This window comes from Rhinolophus ferrumequinum, chromosome X, assembly GCF_004115265.2.
Source record: "Rhinolophus ferrumequinum isolate MPI-CBG mRhiFer1 chromosome X, mRhiFer1_v1.p, whole genome shotgun sequence".
NCBI classification, from domain to species: Eukaryota; Metazoa; Chordata; class Mammalia; order Chiroptera; family Rhinolophidae; genus Rhinolophus; species Rhinolophus ferrumequinum.
In genome coordinates, this window is record NC_046284.1 from 88,493,184 (window position 1) to 88,520,465 (window position 27,282).

General features: G+C 43.3%; 1 protein-coding gene across 1 annotated transcript in view; it reads left to right on the top strand.

Moving 5' to 3' along the window:
• DIPK2B (divergent protein kinase domain 2B) overlaps positions 1 to 15,765 on the top strand; it is a 65,082-nt gene extending 49,317 nt beyond the window's left edge. The window contains 5 exon segments of the mRNA XM_033121953.1: positions 10,047 to 10,163; positions 10,165 to 10,185; positions 10,187 to 10,222; positions 11,357 to 11,645; positions 12,768 to 15,765. Of these exon segments, the coding sequence (XP_032977844.1) occupies positions 10,047 to 10,163; positions 10,165 to 10,185; positions 10,187 to 10,222; positions 11,357 to 11,645; positions 12,768 to 13,108 (804 nt within the window). The 3' untranslated portion in view covers positions 13,109 to 15,765.
• Positions 15,766 to 27,282: the final 11,517 nt, after the last annotated feature.

The window sequence follows — 27,282 nt, forward strand, 5'->3', positions numbered from 1 at the left end:
CCTTCTGGTATGCCCATTATTCTTATATTGCTCTTTCTGATGGAATCAGAAAGTTCTTGTACAGTTCTTTCATTTCTTTTAAGTCTCAAGTCTCTTTCTTCTTCCATCTGTGTAATTTCCAGGTTTCCATCTTCAATGTCACTGATTCTTTCTTCCATCTGGTCAACTCTACTACCTAAGCTGGCTATTTCAATCTTAATTTCTTCTATTGAGTTCTTAATCTCCAGAAATTCTATTTGGTTCTTTTTAAAATTTCAATCTGTTTCGTAAAATGCTCATGTTGTTCTTTGATTGTTTTTCTGAGTTCATTAAACTGCCTTTCTGTGTTTTCTTGCATCTCATTGAGTTTTTTCAGAACTGCAATCTTGAATTCTCTGTCATTTAGGTCACATATTTCCATATCTTTAAGTTCCTTTTCTGGAGTCTTTTCACTTTCTTTCTGAGCTTTCTTGTTGTCTTGGTTATTCATGGCAATTACTGATTTATTATTTCTCTTCCTAGACATCTACAGGAGTGGTTTCTTGCAACAGGTTGATTGGAAGAGGTCTTTCTTTTGTTTTCCAGTACTTGTTGGTAGACTGTTTTATTTTCTCTCCGACTGCAGCCATTTTTTTCTCTCTCACATGGTAGTGCTATGTTGTCTCTGCACTATTCCAGCTTCTCACACAATGGGGGGATTCCCTGGGAGACGGGCTTGTCCTGCGTTAATAGTTCGCCTGGGTCACAGGGCGCAGTGTCCGTCTGGGCATGCAGAGAACTTTTGAACTTCCAAAGCTCTTCCTGCACCAGATTCAGAGCTTATATGTTTCAGCAGTTCTGTTTACTCCTGCAGGGATCTGCCCTGATAGGTGGGGGCAGGGGCGGGATGAGTTGTGAGAGGTGGCCCAGAGTAATGGCGGCGACCACCACCACAGCCGGTTCTGCTTCCACATCTCCCTCCCCTTTGCTGGAACTATTTGGGCTGCGAATCTGTGTCTGCAGTCCACAGTTCTCAGAACAGCAAATATTCTGTTCTTTTGATGTGACACTGCTACTGTTCCGCTTCTAGCACCGGGAAGGTGGGGGTGCGGCAAGCTCTGGGAGGGTTGGGAGTGGGCGGCTAGTCTCAGTGCCTAAGGCTTCCGTTCTCTGCTCGGCAGTGAGGGCTTAAACCACCGTTTTCAGCCTTCTTCCCTCAGTCTTTTCTCCGAGGTCTCTGCTGTGAGCGTTGGGTTCAGCTGTGTTATATGCTGTCCCCTCAGCCTTGTGGTCCATAAGCCGAGCCCTAGCCGTCTGAGTTCTTCCCTCTCCCGCAGCTGCGGTAGTTTCGGGATGCAGCGAGCTCGGAGCACTGAGCTAAGTCTGCATCCTGCGCCTGTGAGGCTCCGTCTCTGCATTTCTCCCTTCCCTCCTCCCCTGCTCATGCAATTCGCCCACCTTTAGGTGAATTCAGTAGTGGGCCTCTTCGTCTTGCCTGTCTGCTGTGCAGGGAGTCCTTTATATAGTTATAGTTGTTCAATTAGTTGTAAATTCCTGGGGAGCTTTATAGAGGCTCACCTCACGCAGCCATTTTGATGACATCTCCCGATAGTGCTGTGATGTGTTGCTGTAGTAGCTTATTAAATGAATGGCTCCCAGTGAACCACATTTCCTCATAACCATGCTCTTGTGTAGTCCTCCACCATACTGACTCTGGGCTTGGCCATGTGAGTTGTTTTGACATCAGCAAATGTCATGCAAGTAGTTAAGTTTGTGCGTTGGCACTTTGCTTCTTGGAATCCAGTAACCATGTAAGGAAGCCCAAGCTAGACACATTGAGGGGTACCAACCCCCCAAACATGGAAGTAGTAGTGTAGCCACCAGCTGAATTCAGCCACTGGGGGATGCCAGCAGAATTGCCCAGCCAACCCATAGACAGTGAGAATAAATTTGTTGTGTTAAGGCACTGCTTGCAGCAATTTGTTCTCCAGCATTCAATAACTGAGACAGTTCCTAACATTCATAATTGAAGGAATTGCTAAAATTTCAGTTGAAAATTGGTGAAAATAAAGATCTTTTTTCCATCAGAGTTCAGGGACTCCCTGGATTCTATCCAGACACTTTTAGGGGCTGAGGACCACAGGTTAAGAACCCCTGGTTATGCAGAGTAGATCCTACTCTCCTTTTCACTACCACAGTACATTGGTGATACCCATGTAAACTGATCACAGTATATCCTTTGTTGTTGCAACCCTAAAATTTAGCTGAGCTCCTAGAAACAATAGGTTAAAAAAAAAAAAAGAAAAAAAGAATGCAGAATCATTTGTGTTTGTGTCCAAAATAAAGTAAGACGTGTGCCAGGGAATTCTTCCAAAGCTGCTAAGATAGGAATGCTGAATCACATCTCACCTCCTCATCTCCCATTCTCCCCACTAGTGTTTCCTAGACTTGCCTGATAACAAGAATGATGCAGGACGCCTGTCAAGAAAGCAGAATCCTAGGCCCTCACTGGACCTACCTATTCAGAATTTCTAGAAGAGGCCTAGGGATTTGTACTTTTACAGCACTCTGAAGTCCAATTGTTGGTCAAATTTGGGACACATTATTCTGCAATCACTGATTTCTTTTTTTCTCTCTCTCTTTCCCCATTAAATTATTTTTAATGCCTTACTGAGACTTGGGCATGAAAGCAGGTTTGGGCACCAATAAGCAGCATGATCTTTAACAAGCCACTTATCTTTCCTGGTCCTTATCTTAGTATTCTCATCTGGAAAATGGGAGAATTTTGCTAGATCACCTGACAATGCAGTCTACCATTTGCATTTGCTAGCATGGGCTGTGGAAATTAATGTCACTGTGTTTTCTACAAATTTTGAAGGCTTTTTATAATCAATTACTTTAAATTTCCAAAAGAGTCACCAGGACAAAAGAGAATTAAAAACTTAAATCCCGATGCATGCGGAGATAATATCTGTGAAAAGGTTTGCCTTAGGGCCTAACACTCAGAACTTCCAGAAAGTGTGAACCTCCTTTCCCCAACTGTGTCATGCCTACCATGTTTTCAAATAGTAGTCACTACAGACGCTTATGCATCAGGCCCCCACACTCAGCTCCTATGCCACCCTCCAGAATTTACCAACACACAGGACCACTGGGAATAGGCAACATGTACACAACATTTTCCAATGGCAGGCAGTCAACTCCAAAGCCAAGACTCTTTCTAGAACACTGTGTGGCCCCCTAAATGGGGCCGTCACTTAGTCCACCAAGATGTGGTCCACCTGTTGGCATCTTCCACATATGATGGGACCCTCAGGCTGGGCAGATCTCATCCATGGGATGGAACCTGAGAAGGAAGCTAGGGAAATTCTGGCAAGGTTACTGATGATCCACCTAACTTTCAAGTTGTGGTCTGCTCGGAGGGCAACCCCCTTCCTGCTCAACCGGTAGATGAACTCTCTTATCTCTAGCTTCTAGAAAGAAACAACAAGCATAGCTCTTTTATTTCCTAAGTACCTCGATCGGGGTCACAAAATTATTTGTCTAGACAATTTAACTTTTATGCTTCCATTCTGGGAAGAACCCTTTAAATGAGGACACTGTTGATTGCTGGTGGTGTGTTTTCAGCAAATACACAAACAAGAATATGGATAAAAGCCAACCAAAGGTCAAACAACTCATTAAGGAAATTAAGTCTTATGTACTCAGATTTCACTAGAAGCTTCAAAAGTGAAAGCAAATCTAGATTTCTGTCTCAGTTCCTGTCGTTTCCACAATAAACAAGTGCTTTTCCCTTAGCCCGTGTATAATCTGCATGTGTGTGTGTATGTGTACAGATTATATAACATACAATTATAATATATTATATAAATATAAATCATTAATTATTAATTCATATTTTAGTAGTATATTAATTTAATATAAAATATTTTACATATAAAAATAATATAAAATTTTATGTATATGAAACAGGTTTATTTCAGGGTTGGCTTACATGATTGTGGAGGCTGGCAAGTCCAAAATCCAGCAGGCCAGAGACCCTTGGGCAGGAACTGACAACTACAATCCACAGGTAGAATTTCTTCCTCCTCAAGGAAGCCTTAGTTTTGCTCTTAAGGTTTTTCAACTGATTGAGTCAGGCCCACCCACATTATCAAGGATAATCTCCTTTACTTAAAGTCAACTGACTGGAGATGCTAACCATATCTACAAAATATCTTCACAGCAACACCTAGATTAGTGTTTGATTGAATAACTGAGCACCATAGCCTAGCCAAGTTGACACATAAAACTATCACAGTGACATACCCACTAAACTTTATTAACTGTTTTACAGACTGTTAGGAACCATGGTGGAGAAGTATGACAATCACTGTCAGTACCACACTTCACAGAAGGCCCCCATTAAGTGACAAAGCAGGAAAGCAAAAGCCCAGTCATTAACACCAGGCCATGAAGACCTTGACTGGCTACCTGGTTCCCTAAGAGATAGCATCAGACAGGAAATGCCAGGATGAGGAAAATGGGCATGGGAGGTGGAGGGGCAATGGAAGACCAGGGTTTGGTTTTCCTTTTGCCTTCGTTTGGAAGGTGGTGAGTTAGCCCTGTTGCCCATGTATGCAGAAGGGAGTAGTGATTTAGATACTCCAAAGCAGTAGGCAGTCCCCCAGAATGATGTATTTGGTTTTTTAAACGAATCATTATTTTATTGGAAATATTTGGTTTCCCAATCCTGTTTGCCAATAGCCAGTATAATTGTGGGCTTGCACTTGGACAGCACACACCAAACAGAAGTAGATGGAGTCCCACTCGCAGAGTGGGACCTTGGGAAGAAGCTGCCTCCACCATAAAGGGAGGCTGGGGTACAAGATGGTTTTAAAGGCTTTTCCGGCTATAGTTCTAGAGGTGTCCCAGAATCTTCTCAGCAAATATATTAGTTCTTTATTGCTGTATAACAAACCACTTCAGAACTTAGTGGCCTAAAACAACCACAGTTATTGATGTTGCTTATGAATATGCAATTTGGGCAGGGCTTGGTAGGAAAGGCTCATCAAGGTCCAAGAGGCATCAGCTAGGGTAGTTCAACAGGGCACTGGAGGAACCATTTTCAAGATGTCTCAGTCACGTGGCTGGAAAGTTGGAACTGGCTGTCAGCTAGGGACTCAGCTGAGGTGAGAGCTGGGGGTCTTGGTTTCTCTCTGTGTGGCCTGGGCTACCTTACAGCATGGTGCCTGGGTACAAGAGACAGCCAAGCAGAAGCAGTATCATCTGTTATGGCCGAGGCTCAGAAGGCATGAAGCACTGCAATTGTAAGCATTCCAGTCACTAAAAAAGAGTCACCAAAGCCAATCCATATTCCAGAGGAGGGGAATTAGACTCCACCCCTTGATTGGAGGGGTATCAAAGAATGTGAACATGTTTTAAAACCACCTCAGCAAATGATACCGCTAATGTCCACCCTCATGTTGGGTGGACACTATCTCTGATGCCTCCTTTTTCTTGCCCCCCTCCCTCATTCAACCAATCTACAAGACTTGTAGATTCTACTATCAAAAATATCTTCAAACTTTTCCATTCTCTCACCTCACACCTGGATCATTGCATCACCCTGACTGACCCTCCTGCCTCCACTTTTCCTCCTGTGACATTTAGGATTGGGTTCAGTTGCATGTGACAAAAAATTCAAGTAACAGTGGCTTAAACAAGATCAAAATATTCTTCTATTTTACATAAAAGAAAGTGATACATAGCTGTCCAGTGCTGACATAATGCCTCCATTATTGTCAGGAATCCAGACTACTTTCATTTGGCTTCTCCACAACCCTTAACATTCCCTGGTCCAAGATGGTTGCCCAAGCACCAGCCATCACTTCCAGCTAGGAAAGAAGGAGAGAAAAAGGATACACCCTCTCCCTTTAAGGACCCTTCCCAGAAATTTCTACTTATATCTCTATTGACCAGTACCTAGTCACATTACCACACCTAGCTGCAAAGCCAGCTGAGAATGGAATCTTTAATTCTGGGCAGCCATATGCCTCACTAAAATCCAAAGATCAGTAACTAGCAGTATTGGCTACACTCCTCTGAATTTATTCTCCACACTGCACCTAGAATCATTTCCTCAAATGTATATCTGAACATGTCACTCCCCTGATAAAAATTCCTTAAAATGACTCCAATGTTCCTCCTATCTGGGCTTCTTCTCTGTCCACTCTGTCTATCGATACTCTTTCAAGGAGTACTAACCTACTTGTCGTTTCCAGCATACATCTCAAAGTTTTTGCATGTACTGCTCCCTCTGCATAAAATTTCCTCCCACCATCTTTGCAGGTTCACTCTACCCATGCTTCTGGCCTTAGCCTATATTTCACTGTCTTCCAAGAAACCTTTGAGACGTCCATGCAAATGTTTTGATTTCTTTTAAAAGCAGAGGAAAGAAACTAAACTTTTAGGTCCAAGAAAATGTTTGAATATAAAATAATAATAAATGTGTCTTTATACCAATGCAGTTGCAAAATATAATTTTAAATATGCTTTTATAGAGGAAAGGGTCCATGAAGGCAAAAATACTAAGACTTACAAGAGTTACAATGTGGCCCTGTGCCCATGTCTTCCATAGCTCCCTGACTTCACCACAGTACGTTTCTCCCTGTACCACATTGTAACTGCTGGGCACTTGGTTTCCCCGACCCAACAGGCCCTGGAGGAGCAGGGCCTGTTTAGTACCCCTTCATATCCACAGTGACCAGAATATGGTCTGGTCCTTGGTAGATTCTCTGCAAACATTGGTAGATGAATGAATGAATGAATGAATGAATGCCCTGATCTCAGCTAACTTCAGGGTTCCATCCCTAGTAAAGGTAAGGATGCAGGCCCTGCCTGTCTCCAGCTACTTCTCACCTGGTGCACTGTCCTAGTAGAAATGTTAGGTATATGTGACCTGAAGCAACTTATTTAATTTCTCTAACCCATCTATAAATTTTTTTTTTTGCCATCTATAAATTGGGAGCAATAATAGTAGCTAACTCTTTAGGTTCTTGTGAGGAGTAAATGAAAGAATATACTACCTGTGAGGGGCTTAGAACAGCTCCTGTTGTATAGTAAGCAATAATTAGTACTAATTATTATGGTTGCTGTTATGGCCACTTCGTGTCCTACCTCTCCCAGATGTATTTTCATTTAAGAGTTGGTTCTTGGAAAAGAAAAGAAGAAATTACTTACCTCCCTCACTTCCAATGATTATCTATAAGGTGGAATTTCAGGCTTTGTAGGAAAGACAATCAGAAGCAAAGAGAGCTTCTCATAGCTTCAAATCATCTTCTATGGTCTCCACCTGGGTAGTTTATGGCACTGGGGGCAGGGCAGGACCTATTACAGGGGGGAAAGCATGGATATTAGAATCCAACAGATTGGGTTCTGTCTCAGGCTGCTATAACAGAATACCACAGACTGGGTGGCTTAAACACAAATTTATTTTTCACAGTTCTGGATGCTGGGAAGTCCAAGATCAAAATGCCAGCCAATTTGGTTCCTGGTGAAGGCTCTATTCCTGGTTTGCAGATGGCTATCTTCTCGTAGTATCTTCACGTGGTGGAGAGCAGAGACAAAGTTATCTCTTTGGGAGATAACTAGTTGATGTCTCTTCCTATAAGGGCACTGGTCCCATCATGAGGGCTCTACCCTCATGACCTAGTTGTCTCCCAAAGGTCCCATCTCCAAATACTATCACATTGGGGATTAGGGTTTCAACATATGAATTTTGGGAGAGACACAAACATGCAGGCCATAACAGGTTCAAATCCCAAATCCAACCCTTCAGCCTTTACCAACACTCTGTAAACTTCCAATTCCTCAGTTGCAAAATGAGGCTCATAACAGGACCCACCTTGTGGGGTGCCCAGGAGGATTACATGAGCACATGAAATACCCAGCCCACTGCCTGGGTCTCCTCTCATCTATAAAATTCCCGAAGGATGGAGCATACATGAATTGGACACTCACAGAGGCATAAAAATGGAATGTTCCTTAATTTTCTCTCCCTGAGCTAAGCTCTTGTGCTCCCACTCTTCTGTTAAGTGGAAAGCATCATCTACACACTGTCAGGCAACCTCAGTCACATCCCAGCATGCCCAGTCACTTCAGAATCCTGATCAGACCCCTTCCCTCCCTGGGAAGTACAGGAACTCATCCAGTGCCCGGGTCCTGGTAGTTTGACAAGTATCCATGCTGGCCCCTGCCAGTCTGTTCTGGTCCTCATCCGGAAACAGAAGCATACTTTGTCCAAGGCCGTGGTCCAGCTGCGATCCTGTGGTAGTGTGACCAAGCATCTCGGTTTCCCACTTTTAGCACTGAAAGGACCATGTCCCAGAAAACCCTCAGTCCCAGGCAAACCAGGATAGTTGGACATCCTACAATTTTGGCCTATCCAGGCCGTCTCCAAACTCCAAGCTCTGACCTCGAGCCTCCCAGAAGTCTTTCCACCCTCCTGAGTTCCACTGGGAGATTGAGGACTCCAGGCTGCTTTTCCTGCTCCGTGCTGGGGTACCCAGGGCTCTGGAGACTGCCCTTAGCCACCTACCCAACAGCTCACTCAGCCAGAGCCTCCCCTAGGCAGTCTCCTGTTCTCCCTCATTAAGTCTGAGTCTTGCTGTCATTGCTATTAGGTTGGTGCAAATGTAATTGCAGTTTAAAGGTTAAAAATAATTGCAAAAACCGCAATTACTTTTGCACCAACTTAATATCATTGGCTATCACCACTATTTTCTGTGCTGGGAGTTTAAACTTTTTAATTTAGTAAGAGCAGATAGGGCCAGCCGGGTGGCTCAGGCAGTTGGAGCTCCGTGCCCCTAACGCTGAAGGCTGCCAGTTGGATTCCTACATGGGCCATTGGGCTCTCAACCACAAATTGCCGGTTCGATTCCTCGACTCCCGCAAGTGATGGTGGGCTGTGCCCCCTGCAACTAACAGCGGCAACTGGACCTGGAGCTGAGCTGCGCCCTCCACAACTAAGATTGAAAGAACAACAACTTGACTTGGAAAAAGTCCTGGAAGTACCCACTCTTCCCCAATAAAGTCCTGTTCCTCTTCCCCAATAAAAAAAAAAAAAAAGAGCAGATAACATTTATTGACTGCTTACTGCTCACCAGATACTGTTCTAGTATTTTACATCTATTAATTTATTTGATCCTCATGACCTCTTAGGGTGCTATTACTGGCATTCTCACTTTAGACTGGAGCCTGAGGTACAGAGAGACTAAGTAACTTGTCCAAGGTCACACAGCTAGTTGGTACCTGTGGAGCCCGGGTTGAATTCTGGCAGACTGGGTCCCAGGGTACTGTTCTTAACTGTTTCTTTTCTTTTATTAGTAGGTTCATTGTTTTTGTTCAGCTTGAGGAGAAAGGTATAGGAGAGAGCTAGGTCGTGGAAAGTAAACCTAGGTGTGTATCTCCCACTTTATCCCAAGAAAAACAAAGCAGCACACATAAAGATGATCACATGTAGTATCATAACTGTGGTGACATCTGAGTGAAATGGTGGAAGGAATTGAAAAAGGCCAATCGCAAGGGGCCAAGCTGATTAACTCAGCCTGAAATCAGCTCTGTGTGTAAGGGCAGGGTGGGGTCGCAACGACAGGTGGGTACGCAGACAGGCACTCCAAGGCTCTGACTGCCTGTGGGGTGGCAAGCATGCTCAGTGCATTCCTTCCCTGCCCCCAGGATTTCTCAGGCCCTTCTTCTTGGCTTCAGGAGCCTCCTTCCCCACCCTTCTCCTCGCCTCCTGAGGTCTCTCCACCCTTCTCCTGCAAACTCCTAACCCCTGTCTCCCTTCCTGGGTAGCCTGCTTGGCCCTCCTTCCACCCGGCCCCCAGAAGTGTGTTGCCCTCTCCTCTACCCTGAGGGTCTTCTCCCTCCCTCCCTCTCCCACCCCTCCCCCGGTAGCTCTCAGTCTGCTTCCTGCACCTCCAAGACCCACTTGTCCCTACAACCCCAAGATGACCCCATCAGCAGGGCCTTTCAGCGCCCTGTACTGGCAGGCCCCCCACAAGCGTTCAGCACCTTTCAGGGTCTCTCTCACCACCCCCCCACAGGGCCTGCCTAGCCCCCTCCTGCGCTGCCCCTCACAGCGACTCCTGGACCGCGTAGTCCGGCGCTACGCCGAGGTGGCCGACGCTGGTAGCATCTTCATGGACCACTTCACAGACCGCGGACCAGCTGCGTCTGCTCTACAACACTGGCTGTCAACACGCATCCCATCCTCCTACAGGTACACAGAGACCCTAGAAAGCCCCTCCAGGGAGGTCATTCACGTTAGACTCCAAGGGGGGCGATGCCCTGGGTGAGCTCTCTCCCCCTTTACTGCTCCCTTTGGGGCCACCAACCCATGTTAGTACCTTTGTGGCATTCAGTAAATATGCTTGGATTCTGTAGGGGCAAACTACTGTGGTTGCTGTGGAGGAAAGAGGTGTGAGAGCCAGTAGGGGGACAACAGCCACCTTCACTGCCTGTGGCAGCACCAAAAGGCTCTGTGAAGGAGGTCAACTCTGACCTGTGCCTCAAAGATCAGTAAGATTTGAGCAAGCCTGAGTGGTAGGAAAATAGCCAAAGAATGACTCCTGGGAGATGTGTCCTGCAGCTATGGTTGGAAAGGAGAAAAAACAAAAACTGGAAGTAACCTAAATGTCCAGCAATAGGGGAATGATCAAATAAGTGAAGGTTCACTAGAGTCTAGGGATACAATGGTCAACAAGACAGGAGAGAGGAGAGAGGACAGAGACTCTGGGCCAGTACAATGGTTCCCAAAACTGGTGTCACCCAAGGGGAGCCTTCAGGATTTTTGGCCTATTGCAGAACCTGGTGCCTACACTGTTGTTTTTAAAAATATTTTTCTCTAAATCAGCCTTAAGTTGACCCTCTTTTCTCCCCATGGCCTCTTCCTAAACAGTGATATCTGTTAAATCTCAAATACTAGTCATATTTTTTCAACTACAGACTCTTAAAATAAACATAGTCCCCTGAATTTGAATCCCATCTAAAATCCTGGCAAGTGCTTTAGCATTCTCCTACCTCGCTTGGGGACACTCTGTTGCAATGCAATCCACTGTGTGGAAATAAGAGCTTCCTTTTCTGAATCTCTTCATTTAAAAAAAGGGTGGGTGGGGGAGGGACAGAGATGGGGGCATTGCCTTGTTCCAAGAGGTATAGAAAAGGTTGAGGGACACTTTGCTGATATGTTTTGAGATGGAGGGTACCTGTTTAAGGCTGATCTTTCTGTGTGCTTGTACTGAGAGAGAGAGAGAGAGAGAGAGAGAGAGAGAGAGAGAGAGAGAGAGAGAGAGAGCTGTCTCTGTGAGTTTTTTTCTCTCTAATCCTCCAATGCCTCCTCTTCCCGGCATGGCAGATTTTCCCTGGCGCTGAGGGATGGCCGCTGCCCAAGTACCTGGGCTCCTGTGGCCGATTCCTGGTCAGCACCAGCACCAGCCCACTGCAGGAATCCTATGGTGCGCCCCCGGACCAGGCGGCAGACCTGGCCTACCAGCTCCTTGGGGTCCTGGAGTCTCTGAGGAACAACGATTTGAACTACTTCCTCTACTTCACCCATGTGGATGCTGCTATGTTTGGCATCTTTAACAACGGGCATCTGTTCATCCGGGATGCCAGTGCTCTGGGCGTCATCGACAAGCAGGAAGGTACCCAGCATGGGCCCAGCTGAGCATCTGTCAAAGGGGAAATCAGGGTGACAGGAGCTTGGAGAGGTGACTGGGGGTAGCACCACTGGGCCTTTCCAGTTTCCGGGTGTCACAGTGAGAGCAGCCCAAGTTCATGTCAAAGTCCCTCTCCCCCTTTAGAGTCTCTGCTCCAACTCCATCTCCAAAGGGGAACTGGCACTGACCTTGTCCATGGGGGGCATTTTGCATGGTGGCATGGCTCCAAGGGCACTGTTGTTGTCCAATTCGGTCTGTGTGGTCCGAGGACTTGCCCTGCTCCTCCTCACACACACCACCCCTGGATCCATCTCCCCCTCAGTGCCTTTCTCATCAGATGCTTTCAGACTTTATCTGAAACTTAACTATCTGGCTGATTCACTCGTACATTTTGCAATCCATTTTGGCACCTTTGCTTTTTATAAAGTTTAAATTTAAAAGCATGGCACCACATGAGATATATGAGTGAATCATATTTCTCACTGTGTGCACAGACTCATCCGGGGTTCTGGAGCCCTCTGAACATCCCAATCTTTAACGGTGACCAAATGTTCTGAGCCCAATAATAGGACAGAGGATTTTTTATATGAGAAGGCCTACAAAGATAGACCAATTAAACCAAATTACTCATTTCCTGGTTTGCCTTTATTAGCAGAAATGGGGCTGATTCCAGAATATTCGGAATATGTACTCCACTGAATGTCAGTCCCACTACAACCCATTGAATGCATATTCTAGATTACCTGTTCTTTCTCTTGACTTTGTATTTAAAAAGGGCAAATGAAACTGGTCCTAGTAATTTCCTGAGTTCCCTAATTCGCCCATAAAAATGGGAGAATCACAATATGGAGGTGAACCCTACAATTATAAGCCCAACTTCTGCTAGGGATAAGTGTGATTTCCATGCCCATGCCTCAACTTATTGTAGCAGAGAGATTTCCTCCCATGTTGTTCTCAGCAGGGTTCATGGGATCCCTGAGCCCTAAATCTCCTGGTGACAGGAGATGCTAGGAGACCAAACCACTTTGCCCAGCAATTCTAATTAGTGGTGCCTCCCCCAAGGAGAACAGGTTGTCAGGTGTGTAACATTTCCTATTTCCCTTCTAGGTACCCAAACAGCCACCATGGCAGAAGAGAATAAAGACATCTTTAGCTGCTTGGTTGCTGGCTGCCAGACTGAGCTGCCTGCCTGTGACACCATCCCTGAGAAACAGAGCCTGGTGCTGGTGTGTCGGCAGGTGTTGCCTCAACTTCTCCAAGGGAAGTTCCCTTCCCCAGTGCAGGAGCAGATAGATGCCCTCCTCCTTCAGTGTGGGGAGGGTGCCCGCCCAGACCCTGAAGTCCTTGGGGCTGCCAGCCAGCTGAAGGACATCTTGAGACTCCTGAGAACCTGTGACCCCAGGTTTGCCTACCGCTACCCAGACTGCAAGTATAATGATAAGTTCTGAGGGGCTGGAGACTGGCTGGCTTCTGGGAACAACATCCTTGGCTCTCCAGTCCTTGGGTTGTTGCAAGGTTGAAAGAAGCAGCTCCATTTTAGACATTAGGAGAAACGCACATTCATTTCCCAGGGACTGAGGAACATTCCAATGATCAGAGGGCAGTTGTGCAACACGGTGTGGTTGCTCCCTCTGGCTGGGATGTCATTGAAGAGCTCAGGGGTGGACACTCAACCTCTGAGTCTCAGTTTCCTCTGTTCTCCACCAGACTCTCAAGTTAGTGAAGAAGACAGAGATGTGAAGGGCCAGGGACATATGCTTCCCACCCACAGCCCAGGTGGTTATAAACTGTGTTCCAAAAGTGTGCACAGGTAGGGCGAATGAGACAGAGCCATGGAAGTTAAGGGGTTGTCATGAAAGGAAGGCCATGGGAAGTTGAGGCCCCTGGCCAGTAGCATGTTAGACTCAGACAAAAAGGACTCCTTCCTGCTCCCTGCGCCCCTGTACTAGCCCTTCTGCCACACTCCTCACAAAACTCCAGGGTAAGAAGTCTTCAGGCCAAGGGCACACATGGACAGGACCATGCTCTGGGTGCCTAGGGCCCCATATGTGTGCAAGTAAAGCACTTCATGGTGCGGTAAGGAGCCAGGAACAAGAAGTGGGGCGAGGCTGGGGGTTAATGTATTCATCCAGGTCCACTGAGAAATACATGTCAAGACAGGATGAAATGGACAAGGATTGTATTAAGAAAGATGCCTGTGTGGAAGAAAAGAAGAAGGGAGCCAGAGACGGCTGAGAGACCTAGCAGGCTGGGCTGCAAGTCTGAGGCTGAGGGAGGGAGAGGTCAGGTGGGAGTATCCTAAACTGCGCTCTGCACAATGGAAGGAAACTTCAGCAAGGCTGTCAGAGTGTCCTCGAGCCACAGCCAGCCATCAGATGAGTCCCAAGTCTCCCAAGAATGGGCAGCCCTTATACTCCTGCTGCAGGGAACATCTAGTGGGAAGTGAGGCCTTGGCCCAGCTGCAAAGACAGATTTCAAAGCTCAGCGAGGGACACAGCTGGTTCCTCATCCTGGAGCAGAAGGTCTCATTGCAGCCATCGCCAGGACCAGGCCAGCTCTCTCCACACAGTGGTCTCCAATGCAGGACTCTAAGGAGTCCAAGAATTTTCATTCAAATGTGGCCTTACAGGTCATTATAAAAAATTATTTTCAAGGTCAGCCAACAGAACATATTTTATCTAACAGTTTGTTAGTTTGCTTTATACCTTTAAAATATTGAGCCACATCATATGTGGGCCTTCATGTATATTCTTGCCCCAGCCCCTCAAATATTAGTAGGGGCTCTTCAGACCTTTGCCTAACCTCTCTGGCAACCCTCTACCCCCAGGGACCTCTCAGTTGGCCTCTCTTTTCTACCTCTGAATCACCACCATTAGGTCACAATGCCTGGCTTAACAGGCTTTACACAGCAAATGGGGAAACTGAGGCCCAGGCAGGAAGAGTAACTTGCTGGGATAGTTTCAGAACTCTTGCTACCAGTCTATTCCTGTTGCCTCTTGCTTCAGCCTCTGACTCTCACGCTGGTCTACCCAATTCTGGTACCTTCACTCACGTTTAAAGCTGGGCCAAAAATGTCTTATTTTATGGTGCACTAGGTTGCCTGTGGGATTTGCCTTTTGACTGCTCCAGGCACTATCCACGGGGCAGCCATGACAGTGAGGATGACAGGCACAAGCTTCTGGAAGAGTCTCAGACAGTTGCCTTCTGACCTGGTCTGGACGGTGAGGATTGACCACCCTTCTCAACACCTTCTTGTCAGCCTAGTGAAACGGATCTTAGACATCTGACCTTCAGAACTGTGAGAGGATAAATGCCTATTATTTCAAGCCACACACTTTGTAGTAATTTGTTACAGCAGCCACAGGATGCCACATGTACCCCAAACTCCATCTTAGTGTCCGCTTCCAAAGAACCCAATCTGCAGTACTCCTTAACTCCAGTCTGTTGGATTCAAAAGCCAGACCCAACATGAAGGAATATGTTAGCATCTATACCCAAGGCTGAGGCTTGTATGGTTCTGTTCCTCCACTTACTAAGTGCTGTGCATCATTTAAGACCTTTCTGAGGTTCTACTTTGAACACAAGCTTTTCCTGACAGTGCAAACTCCAGCGAGCCCTTTCTGAATTCCATCTCTGTACCCTGAACCACAGGTCTGTGTCCCATTTGAAGCTAATCCCAAGGGTTATTCCAGAGAGATCTGTCCTACCTTCCCATCATGCTAGGGGATCCCTGAGAATGGTGGCAGCGTAGGGCTTCTGTGTTCCCATAGCAACCAGAACAGAACTGGGCACAGAGCAGGTGCTTGGAAAATGTTCTTGCTGAGGATGACTGCATTCTTTAGCCCTTTTTGCTTGCTGTTTTTCATACACCATGTGCTGTAGACTGAATGTCTGTGTCTCCCCAAAATTCGTATATTGAAATCCTAACCCTTAAGGCGAAGGTATTAGGAGGTGGGGCTTTCGGGAGGTGATTAGGTCATGACGGTGGAGCCCTCAAAATAGAATTAGTGCTGTTATGAAAGAGAGCCCAGAGAGCTCCCTGGCCCTTTTTTCCATTTGAGGACACCTTGAGAAGGTACAGGCGATGAACCAGGAAGTGGGCCCTTACCAGACTAAATCTGCCAGTGCCTTGGTCTTGGACTTCCCAGACTCCAGAACTGTTAGAAATAAATGTATGTTGCTTATAAACCACTCAGTTCATGGTATTTTGTTCTAGTAGTCCCAATGGGTTAAGACACCATGCTGGTCATATACACAACACAGCCACTTCCTTGAGAACAGCTCTTTCCCCTCAACAACCCCTCAATCAACACTCAAGAGACTTCAACCAGAACAAAATCATCATGACATATTCTCAGTCATCTGGAATCCGATTGGATGTATTATTGTTCTGAGTTTTGACAGTCACTTCCTTCTGGCCCACAAGGATTGACTAATAATTTGTGGGGCCCAGTGCAAAATGAACATGTGGGGCCTCCTGTTATTAAGAACTGCACGACTGGGACAGCAGAGCACAAAACTAAGCACAGGCCCTCTGGGACTGCATATGTGGCATGCCCACAAAGCTGGCCCTGGGTACTTGAGAATACTAATTCTCCTTAACTTCTGCATAGAGCGTTCTTGGGGTTTACTGGGGTCTAACTTGAACTCTACAATCAAGAAGAGTAGGTGATATATAAAATATTTAACAACCACCATGGCAAACGAACTGACCTATGAGAACAGACTGCAGCTACTAGGTGGGCATAACAACAGCCCTGTGGGCAAACTCTTAACTTTTCAAATGAGGAAACTAGTTCAAGTGATTTGCTCAAAGTGACAATTTTTAGTTTTCTTGCTTTCCAGGGCCTTCCCTATAGCATCTGACTTCTACCTATAAGTGATTCAACGAGCCTGAACATTTCCCCTAGAGTTAAGATAAACACTTTGTTGGATTTGTGGGATTTTTCGGGAAAGATCTAGAGCCCTGGAATCAGACAGACCTGGTTTCAAGTCATGACTCTGCTGGCTACTGTGTAACCTTGGGCAAGTTGCTTAACCTGTCTGAGCTTCACTTTCCTCATCCATAAAATGGGGAGAAAAAGCTTCACCCTCTCAGGGTTATTGTTCTGTTTGAATAATACAGTGTATCTCAAGAGCCTGGCACATATGGACATTCTGTACTTGAAGGCAAACATAGGGGAAGAGCAGAGGGTCTCCTGGCAGAAAGGGCTCCTCACACAGCCAAGGTTGAGTGCTGCAACTTCTTGGGAGGGATCCTGATCCCTGCCCCAAACCAGCACTCCATCCCGGAGGAACCACCAGGATTCCATAGGCTGCTAGACAATCTGACTTGGGCCATTTTCTTCCCTCCCACTATCCAGACTCTGGGCTGACCATGAATGGCAGCTGGGCAGCCACTACACTTGCCTTCCCAGCCTGGCCCTCCACCCTTGCTCAAGAAAATAGATCAGAAAAAAAATATTACTGTCAGAGAGTATACTGCCTATGTTTTCTTCTAGTTTTATGGTTTTGGGTCTTACATTTAAGTCTTTAATCCATTTTGAATTTTTTCTTGTATATGGTGTAAGAAAGTGGTCTAGTTTCATTTTTTTGCATGTATCTGTCCAGGATTCCCAACACCATTTATTGAATGATGTTTTTTTGCTCCACTGTATCTTCTTGCTTCCTTAGTCATAGATTAATTGACCAAATAGACATGGATTTATTTCTGGGCTCTGTATTCTGTTCCATTGATCTATGTGTCTGTTTTTATGTCAATACCATGCTTTTTTGATCACTATGGCCTTGTAGTATGATTTGATGTCAGGTAGCATGATACCTCTAACTTTGTTCTGCTTTCTCAAGATTGCTCTGGTTATTTGGCGTCTTTTGTGGATCCATATAAATTTTAAGGTTATTTGTTCTAGTTCTGTGAAAAATGCCATTGGTATTTTGATAGAGATTGTATTGAACCTATAGATTGCTTTGGGTAGTATGGACATTTTAACAATGTTAATTCTTTCTACCCATGAGCTCAGTAAACGCTTCCATTTATTTGTATCTATTTCAGTTTCTTTCTTCAGTGTTTTCTGACTACAGGTCTTTTACTTCCTTAGTTAACTTTTTTCGTAGGTATTTTTTTTATGCAATTGTAAATGGGGAAATTCCTGCTCTTTAAATATGTCTGCATTTTTTCATAATAAAAGCAATACACCTGGATGACTTCTATTTTCTTCTAGATCCATGTTAATATTTTAAATTTTTCTATAACAAACACATATTTAATTTTATTATTAAAATATTTTGGGCCGGCCTGGTGGTTCATGTGGTTAGAGCTCCATGCTCCTAACTCCGAAGGCTGCCTGTTCGATTCCCACATGGGCCAGTGGGCTCTCAACCACAAAGTTGCTGGTTCGACTCCCGCAAGGGATGGTGGGCTGTGTCCCCTGCAACTAGAAAACGGCAACTGGACCTGGAGCTGAGCTGCGCCCTCCACAACTAAGATTGAAAGGACAACTTGACTTGGAAAAAAGGCCTGGAAGTACACACTGTTCCCCAATAAAGTCCTATTCTCCTTTCCCAATAAAATCTTTAAAAATATATATATATTTCTAAAAGTTCCCAAAGAATGTTTGTTCAAAGTACGGAAAAGTAGAAAAGATTTTTAAAAGAACACAAAGCCCCATTATCTAAATGTAACCACTGTTAATATTTTGGTATCTTTACTTCCGGTCTTATTCCCATATAAAACTTTTATTAAAAAAAAACCTCAAGAAACAAAAACAAAAACAAAACATAAAATAGAAAAAGCTCAACACATGTAGAACATTTTATGATACTTAGCATTGGGTCAATAGTCATTTTCTCATGCATTACAATTTCTCTGTAAGTAGTATTTTAATTCGGTTGCATTTATGGTTGTGTGGGTGCAAACAAAATTACTTAGGCATTTCTCCACTCTTGGGAATTTAAATTATATGCAACACTCTGCTATTTTAAATGATGGTGTGATTAAAATTTCTGATACATAAGTCTTCTGTTGGGATCTTTTGGTCTCTTTCCTGGAGGCTCACTTGTCAGTTTTCCTCCTGGGGGGTGGGGGTGGGGGGAAGGCCAGGCTGCCAGTGCAGGGGAAGGCAGAGAGTGGCAAGCACTATGCACACTTGCCCTTGATCCCCCAGTTTTTGGTGTGACCTGCTGTCCTAATTTCTGTGCTGTTTCTGAAGACCCTTTGATTCTCTCCAGGGAAAGAAACTCTGATCTTTTGTTGAGTCTTGGACAGCCATCACATGGCCATTACATGGCTGTGAAGAGCAAAGGGAGCATCTGGGATCCAATTGCTTTTTAAAATGAACCTTTAAGACTCATCCTTTGGGCGGCCGGTTGGCTCAGTGGTTAGAGCGAAGTGTTCATAACACCAAGGTTGCAGGTTCAATTCTCAAATGGGCCAGTGAGCTGCACCCTCCACAACTAGATTGAAGACAACTTGACCTGGATCTGAGCTGTGCCCTTCACAACTAGACTGAAAACAATGACTTGACTTGGAGCTGAGCTGCACCCCCCACAATAGATTGAAAAACAATGACTTGAAATGGAGCTGATGGGTCCTGGAAAAACACACTGTTCCCCAATAAATAAATAAAAAACTCATCCTTATTTTAGCCACCTCTTCCCTCTCACCTCCTTAGGGACTTAGTGCCACAAATTCCTCAAACTTTTGAGAGATTTTGTGGTATAAATTGGGATGGTTCTCAGTATCATTTGCTGCCAGCTTAGGATTCAGTTCTTTTGGTCCTGCTGTTATTTGCTTTCCAGCGCTCAAAATTTTGTTTCTACTTTTCTCCTCTCTCATATCCCCGTGTGGTAGTTTATGCCTATTGAAAATTCCACTGACTCTCATTTTAGTAGGGGTTACAAATGTTCAATCTGTAATTTTTAGCAGTCAGTCTGTGAATAAATCTCTCTGCATTCTTGATTACTTCCTTTGGATAGCATCCCAGAAGTGAAATTATTGGGTAGAGTGAACAATTTTTTTTGAGGCTCTTAATGAACTTTGCCAAATTGCTTTTCAATAAGATTATATTCTCACCAAGTTTCCATGACTTGCCTCTTTTCCTGAATTTTTGTCTTCCTTGGGTAGGATCATTAAAAAAATAAATTATGAAAATATGTTATTTTGACAAGGAGAATATTAACTCACTGTTGGTACAATTACCCCTAAAGAATGATTTTTCAGGGAGAAGCTCCAGGTAGGGGCATGAAGCAGAGAGGTGGATTCAGCTAAATGGCAGGGGGTACGGAGGTGTGAACGGGGATTGTTACTCGGGCCAGATGCCCCGTCTACACTAGGCACGGTGGTTTGTGTGTAGAAAGGATGTGGGATCAGAAGTGAGCAGGTGATCCCCAGGCCTCTACTGCCTTCCAGTATGGTAGGAGCTGTCCTGGTTCTAGAACAGACATAGTCACTTGGGCAGACTGAATACGAGAGAAGGAGAAAAAAAGCAGTAACCATGAAAATGTTGCAGTGGTACTTCTGTTCATTAAGCATCACCCTAGAATAAGCCTCAAATGGGAGACCTGAGTCTTCCTTTTAATTCAACTATGTTCCCACATGTTTCTCCTAGTTGGGACCATCTTGTCACACAGGTAATGCTATTATTTTCCCTTCATAATTATATTAGTAAGTATGTTGTGGCAAGATAATTTGAGACTATGCAACCATCTTATTTCTCATACTTTCATCTATTAGTTTTAGCCCCTATTGATGTTTCTTGCCTGCAACAATTATTACTGTCATGTTTGCCAAGTGGTTATTTTCCACTCCCTTTGGTTTACATTTATTAATTGGGATTCCACTGTAGAAAAGAACTCTTGCTTCCCCCATTTATTTATTTATGTGGTTATTTACTTATGTCAGTATGGTCTCATAAGAATTTATTTTATTCTGTGGGTTGTAACCCATTACTATCATTATTTATTTGGTAGCTCAAATTGCCCCACATTTGGCTATTGGGAACCCCTACAAGTTGGCTGTGATGTCTTTTTGACATGCTCCCAAAGTTTTTTGAGAAGTTACTTCTTTTCTGGCAATGCAAGATTATTCCAGGCTCCTCTAGTACTTTCTCTTTGCTAGTCTTGGAATCAGCCATTTTCCCAAAGAGTTATGGTTTCTTGTATTGGAGAAACCAAGACCTGGGCATGAGGTGCTGAGGTGTCACTGCTTGTAGGCACTCTCAGAGACAGAGCTAGGAAATATGTTTCTATACACTCACATCTATTTCTATTTCTGTATCTATCTATCATCACCATCTATCTATCAATCATCTATATAAAATCCCAAGTGCAGAGTGATACCTCCAATTCTAGTCTAACACCACAGGGTTCAACTTTGTCTTCCCTCTTTCCTTACTTGTAACTTCTTTCTCCAACAGTGAGAAGCCTCTCTTATTATCCACAATATACTTCCTTTTTAAATAAAAGTTTTATATGGAAATAAGACCGTAAGTAAAGATACCAAATGTTAACAGTGGCTACATTTAGATAATGGGGTTCTTTTAAAAATCTTTTCTACTTTTCCGTACTTTGAACAAACATTCTTTGGGAACTTGTAAAAATATTTTAATAATAAAATTAAATATGTGTTTGTTATAGAAAAATTTAAAATATTAACATGGATCTAGAAGAAAATAGAAGTCATCCAGGTGTATTGCTTTTATTATGAAAAAATGCAGACATATTTAAAGAGCAGGAATTTCCCCATTTACAATTGCATAAAAAAAATACCTACGAATAAAGTTAACTAAGGAAGTAAAAGACCTGTAGTCAGAAAACACTGAAGAAAGAAACTGAAATAGATACAAATAAATGGAGGCGTTTACTGAACTCATGGGTAGAAAGAATTAACATTGTTAAAATGTCCATACTACCCAAAGCAATCTATATGTTCAATACAATCTCTATCAAAATACCAATGGCATTTTTCACAGAACTAGAACAAATAACCTTAAAATTTATATGGATTCACAAAAGACGCCAAATAACCAGAGCAATCTTGAGAAAGCAGAACAAAATTAGAGGTATAATGCTACCTGACATCAAATCATACTACAAGGCCATAGTGATCAAAACAGCATGGTATTGACATAAAAACAGACACATAGATCAATGGAACAGAATACAGAGCCCAGAAATAAATCCATGTCTACTTGGTCAATTAATCTATGACTAAGGAAGCAAGAAGATACACTGGAGCAAAGACAGTCTATTCAATAAATGGTGTTGGGAAAACTGGAGAGATACACGAAAAAAATGAAACTAGACCACTTTCTTACACCATATACAAGAAAAAATTCAAAATGGATTAAAGACTTAATTATAAGACCCAAAACCATAAAACTAGAAGAAAACATAGGCAGTACACTCTCTGACAATAATATTTTTTTCTGATCTATTTTCTTGAGCAAGGGAAACAAAAGAAAATATAAACAAATGTGGCTACATCAAACTAAGAAGTTTTTCAACAGCAAAAGAAACCAACAATAAAACCAAATGAGAGAAGATATTTGCCAATGATACATGTCATAAGGGGTTAATATCCAAAATTTATATGTTTTAAAAAACCTCACACAAAACACCACCAAAAAATCAATCCAATTAAAAAATGGGCAGAGGACCTGAATAGACATAACTTCAAAGGGGACATACACATGGTCAATAGACATATGAAAAGATGCTCAACATCACTAATCATCAGAGAAATGAAAGTTAAAATCACAATGAGATTTCACCTCAAACCTATCAGAATAGTCGTCATCAGTAATCAACAAAAAAGTGTTGGTGATGATGTGGATAAAAGGGAGCTCTCATTCATTGTTCCTGGGATTGCAACTTGGTACAGCCACTATAGAAAACATTTTGGAGGTTCCTCAAAAAATTAAAAATAGGGCAACCTCATCAAAATGGCGGTGTGAGGTGAGTCTCTGTAAATCTCCCTTGTAATTTACAACGAATCGAACAACTATAAGTCCACAAAGGACTCCCTGCACAGCAGACAGGCAAGATGAAAAGGCGCACTACTTTAATCTGGGGAACGTAATTTGGTGGTTACCAGAGCGTAAGGGGGTGGGGGGGGGGATGGGGGGGAGGGGGATCAAATGTATGGTGATGGAAGGGGAGCTGACTCTGGGTGGTGAACACACAGTGTGACTTATGGATGATGTGATACAGAATTGCACACCTGAAATCTATGTAATTATACTAACAATTGTCACCCCAATAAATTAAAAATAAATTAAAAAAAAAAAAAGTCCCAAGCCAAAAAAAAAAAGGCGCACTACTGAACTCACCTAAAGGTGGGCGAATGCCGTGAGCTGGGAGGAGGGAAGGGAGACGTGTGGAGCCAGAACCGCGCAGGTGCAGGACGCAGACCTAGCTCAGTGCTCCGAGCTCCCCGCATCCCGGAACTACCGCAGCTGTGGGAGAGGGAAGAAAGCAGACTGCTAGGGCTCGGCTTATGGCGCACAGGGCTGAGAGGGCAGCATATAACACGGCTGAACACACATTCACGGCAGAGACCTAGGAGAAAACACTGAGGGAAGAAGGCTGAAAACAGCGGTTTAAGCCCTCACTGCCGAGCAGAGAAGGAAAGCCTTAGGCACTGAGACTAGCCAACCCCTCCCTATCCTCCCAGAGCTTGCCCTGCCCCTACCTGCCCGGTGCTGGAGGCGGAGCAGTGGCAGTATCGGATCAGAGGAAAGGAATGTTTCCTGTTCTGGGAACTGTGCACCACGGACATGGATTTGCAGCTCAACTGGTTCCGGCAGAGGGGAGGGAGCTGCTGAAGCAGGACCGGCTTTGGTGGTGGTCGCAGCCATTGCTCTGGGCCACCTCTCAAAACTCACCCCGCCCCTGGCCCCACCTATCTGGGAGGATCCCTGCAGGAGTAAACAGAACTGCTGAAACATACGGGCTCTGAATCTGGTGCAGGAAGAGCTTTGGAAATTCAAAAGCTCTCCGCATACCCACACGGACACTGCGCCCTGTGACCCAAGCGAACTATTAACAGAGGAGAAGCCCGTCTCCAAGGAATCCCTCCATTGTGTGAGAAGCTGGAATACTGCAGAGAAAACATAGCACTGCTGTGTGAGAGAGAAAAAAATGCTGCAGTCGGAGAGAAAATAAAACATTCTACCAACAAGTACTGGAAAACAAAAGAAAGACCTCTTCCTATCAACCTGTTGGAGAAGCCACTCCTGTACACGTCTAGGAAGAGAAATAATAAATCAGTAATTGCCATGAATAACCAAGGCAACAAGACAGCTGAGAAAGAAAGTGAAAAGTCTCCAGAAAAGGAACTTAAAGATATGGAAATATGTGACTTAAATGACAGAGAATTCAAGATTGCAGTTCTGAAAAAACTCAACGAGATACAAGAAAACACAGAAAGGCAGTTTAATGAACTCAGAAACACAATCAAAGAATAACATGAGCATTTTACGAAAGAGATTGAAATTTTAAAAAAGAACCAAATAGAATTTCTGGAGATTAAGAACTCAATAGAAGAAATTAAGAATGAAATAGCCAGCTTAGGTACTACAGTTGACCAGATGGAGGAAAGAATCAGTGACATCGAAGATAGAAACCTGGAAATGACATGGATGGAAGAAGAAAGAGACTTGAGACATAAAAGAAATGAAAGAACTCTACAAGAACTTTCTGACTCCATCAGAAAGAGCAATATAAGAATAATGGGCATACCAGAAGGAGAAGAAAGAGAGAAGTAAACAGAGAATATATTCAAACAAATTCTTGATGAGAACTTCCCAAACTTATGGACAGAACTGGATCCTCGAATCCAAGAAGCAAATAGAACACCTGATTACCTCAATCCCAACAGGACTTCTCCAAGGCACATTGTATTGAAGCTGTCTAAAATCAACGACAAAGAAAGAATCCTCAAGGCAGGCACGGAAAAGGTAACCTACAAAGGAAAGCCCATTAGATTATCATCAGATTTCTCAGCATAAACTCTACAAGCCAGGAGGGAGTGGAACCAAATATTCAAACTATTGAAAGAGACAAATTATGAGCGAAGAATAATTTACCCAGCAAAGATATCCTTTAGATATGAAGGAGGAATAAAGACCTTTCCAGACATACAGAAGCTGAAGGAGTTTTCTAATACACGACCTGCACTACAAGAAATACTAAAGGAGGCTATTCGACCACCATCAACAGGGACAATTTGTGGCAACCAAAACATAAAAAGGGGGTGAGTAAAGGCCTGAACCGGAATATGGGAATGGAGAAAGTAAGAGTGCTAAAGAAAATGGAATACTCTAAATATCAAACTTTCTTTTACATAAACTTAAGGGTAAGCACTCAAAAAAAATGCAGAACTGAAATATGTACTGTAATAAAAGAAGAAACAGAGGGAAACATCATAGAATACCACCACACAGAAATAATAGACAACAACAAAAGGCAAAGAAACAATGGAGACACAGCCTTACCAGAAAACTTAAGATAGAATGACGGGAAATCCTCACATATCAATAACCACCCTAAATGTAAATGGACTGAACTCACCAATAAAAAGGCACAGAGTAGCAGACTGCTTCAAAAAACTAAACCCAACCATATGCTGTCTCCAAGAGACACATCTCAGCTACAAGGACAAGCATAGACTCAAAGTGAAAGGGTGGAAATTGACACTCCAAGCAAAGGTATCCAGAAAAAATCAAGTGTACCCATACTTATATCAGATGAAACAGACTTCAGGGTGAAAAAGATAACAAGAGACAAAGATGGACATTTCATAATGGTAAAGGGGACTACACAACAAGAAGACATAACAGTCATCAATATTTATGCCCCCAATCAGGGAGCACCGAAATATACCAAGCAACTACTACAGCAACTAAAGGGAGAAATTGACCAAAACACATTATAGTAGGGGACTTAAATACATCATTGACAGCTATGGATAGATCACCCAAACAGAAAATAAAGAACGAAATAGCAGCCCTAAATGACACATTAGATGAAATGGACATAATTGACATTTACAGAGCAGTTCATCCTAAAACATCAGACTATACATTTTTTTCAGGTGTACATGGAACATTCTCAAGGATAGACCATATATTGGGACATAAAATCAGCCTCAGCAAATTTAAGAAGATTGAAATCATACCAAGCATATTCTCTGATCACTAGGCTTTAAAATTGGATATCAACTGCAAAAAGAAAGCAGGAAAAACCACAAATAAATGGAGATTAAACAACATACTTTTAAAGAACTATCAGATCAAAAGATACATAGAAATAAATGACAATGAAAATATATCCTACCAAAATTTTTGGGATGCAGCGAAAGCAGTTTTAAGAAGGAGATTTATATCATTACAGGCCTATCTCAAGAAACAAGAAAAATCTTAAATAAATAACCTCACGTTACACCTTAAAGAATTAGAAAAGGAAGAACAAGGGAAATCCAAGGTCAGCAGAAGAAAGGAAACAACAAAAATCAGAGCAGAACTAAATGAAATAGAGAACAAAAGACAACAGAAAAAATTAGTGACAAAGAGCTGGTTCTTTGAAAAGATTAACAAAATTGACAAACCGTTGGCTAGACTCACTAAGATAAAAAGAGAGAAGATACTAATTAACAAAATCAGAAATGAAAAAGGGGAAGTTATCACGGACACCACAGAAATACAAAGGATCATCCAAGAATACTATGAAGGACTATATGCCACCAAATTCAATAACCTAGAAGAAATGGACAAGTTCTTAGAAACATATAGCCTTCCAAGGCTGAACCATGAAGAACTGGAAAATCTAAACAGACCGATCACCAGTAACGAAATTGAATCAGTCATCCAAACCTTCCCAAAAGCAAAAGTCCGGGACCAGATGGCTTCACTAGTGATTCTACCAAACCTTCAAGAGGATCTAATCCACTCCTGCTAAACTCTTCCAAAAAATTGAAGAAGAGACAGTACTGCCTAACTCATTTGTGAGGCAACATTACCCTGATACCAAAACCTGGTAAGGACAACACTAAAAAAAAACTACAGACCAATATCTCTGATGAATACAGGTGCAAAAATCCTAAACAAAATTCTAGCAAATCGAATACAACAATGCATTAAAAAGATTATTCATCACGACCAAGTGGGGTTCATCCCCGGGGCACAAGGATGGTTCAACATCCGCAAATCCATCAATGTGATACATCAGATAAACAAAATAAAGGACAAAAATCATATGATTATATCAATTGATGCAGAAAAAGCATTCGACAAGATACAACATCCATTTATGATTAAAACACTTAATAAAATAGGTATAGAAAGAAAATACTTAACATGATATAGGCCATACATGGCAAACCCTCAGTTAACCTCTTAATTAATGGCGAAAAACTGAAGCCCTTTGCTCTACATTCAGGAACACGACAGGGCTGTCTCCTGTCACCTCTGCTTTTCAACATAGTGTTGGAAGTCCTCGCCAGAGCAATCAGGCAAGAGAAAGAAATAAAAGGCGTCCACATTGGGAATGAAGAAGTTAAATTGTCACTCTTTGCAGATGACATTATGGTATATATAGAAAAGTCTAAAGACTTCACCAAAATGCT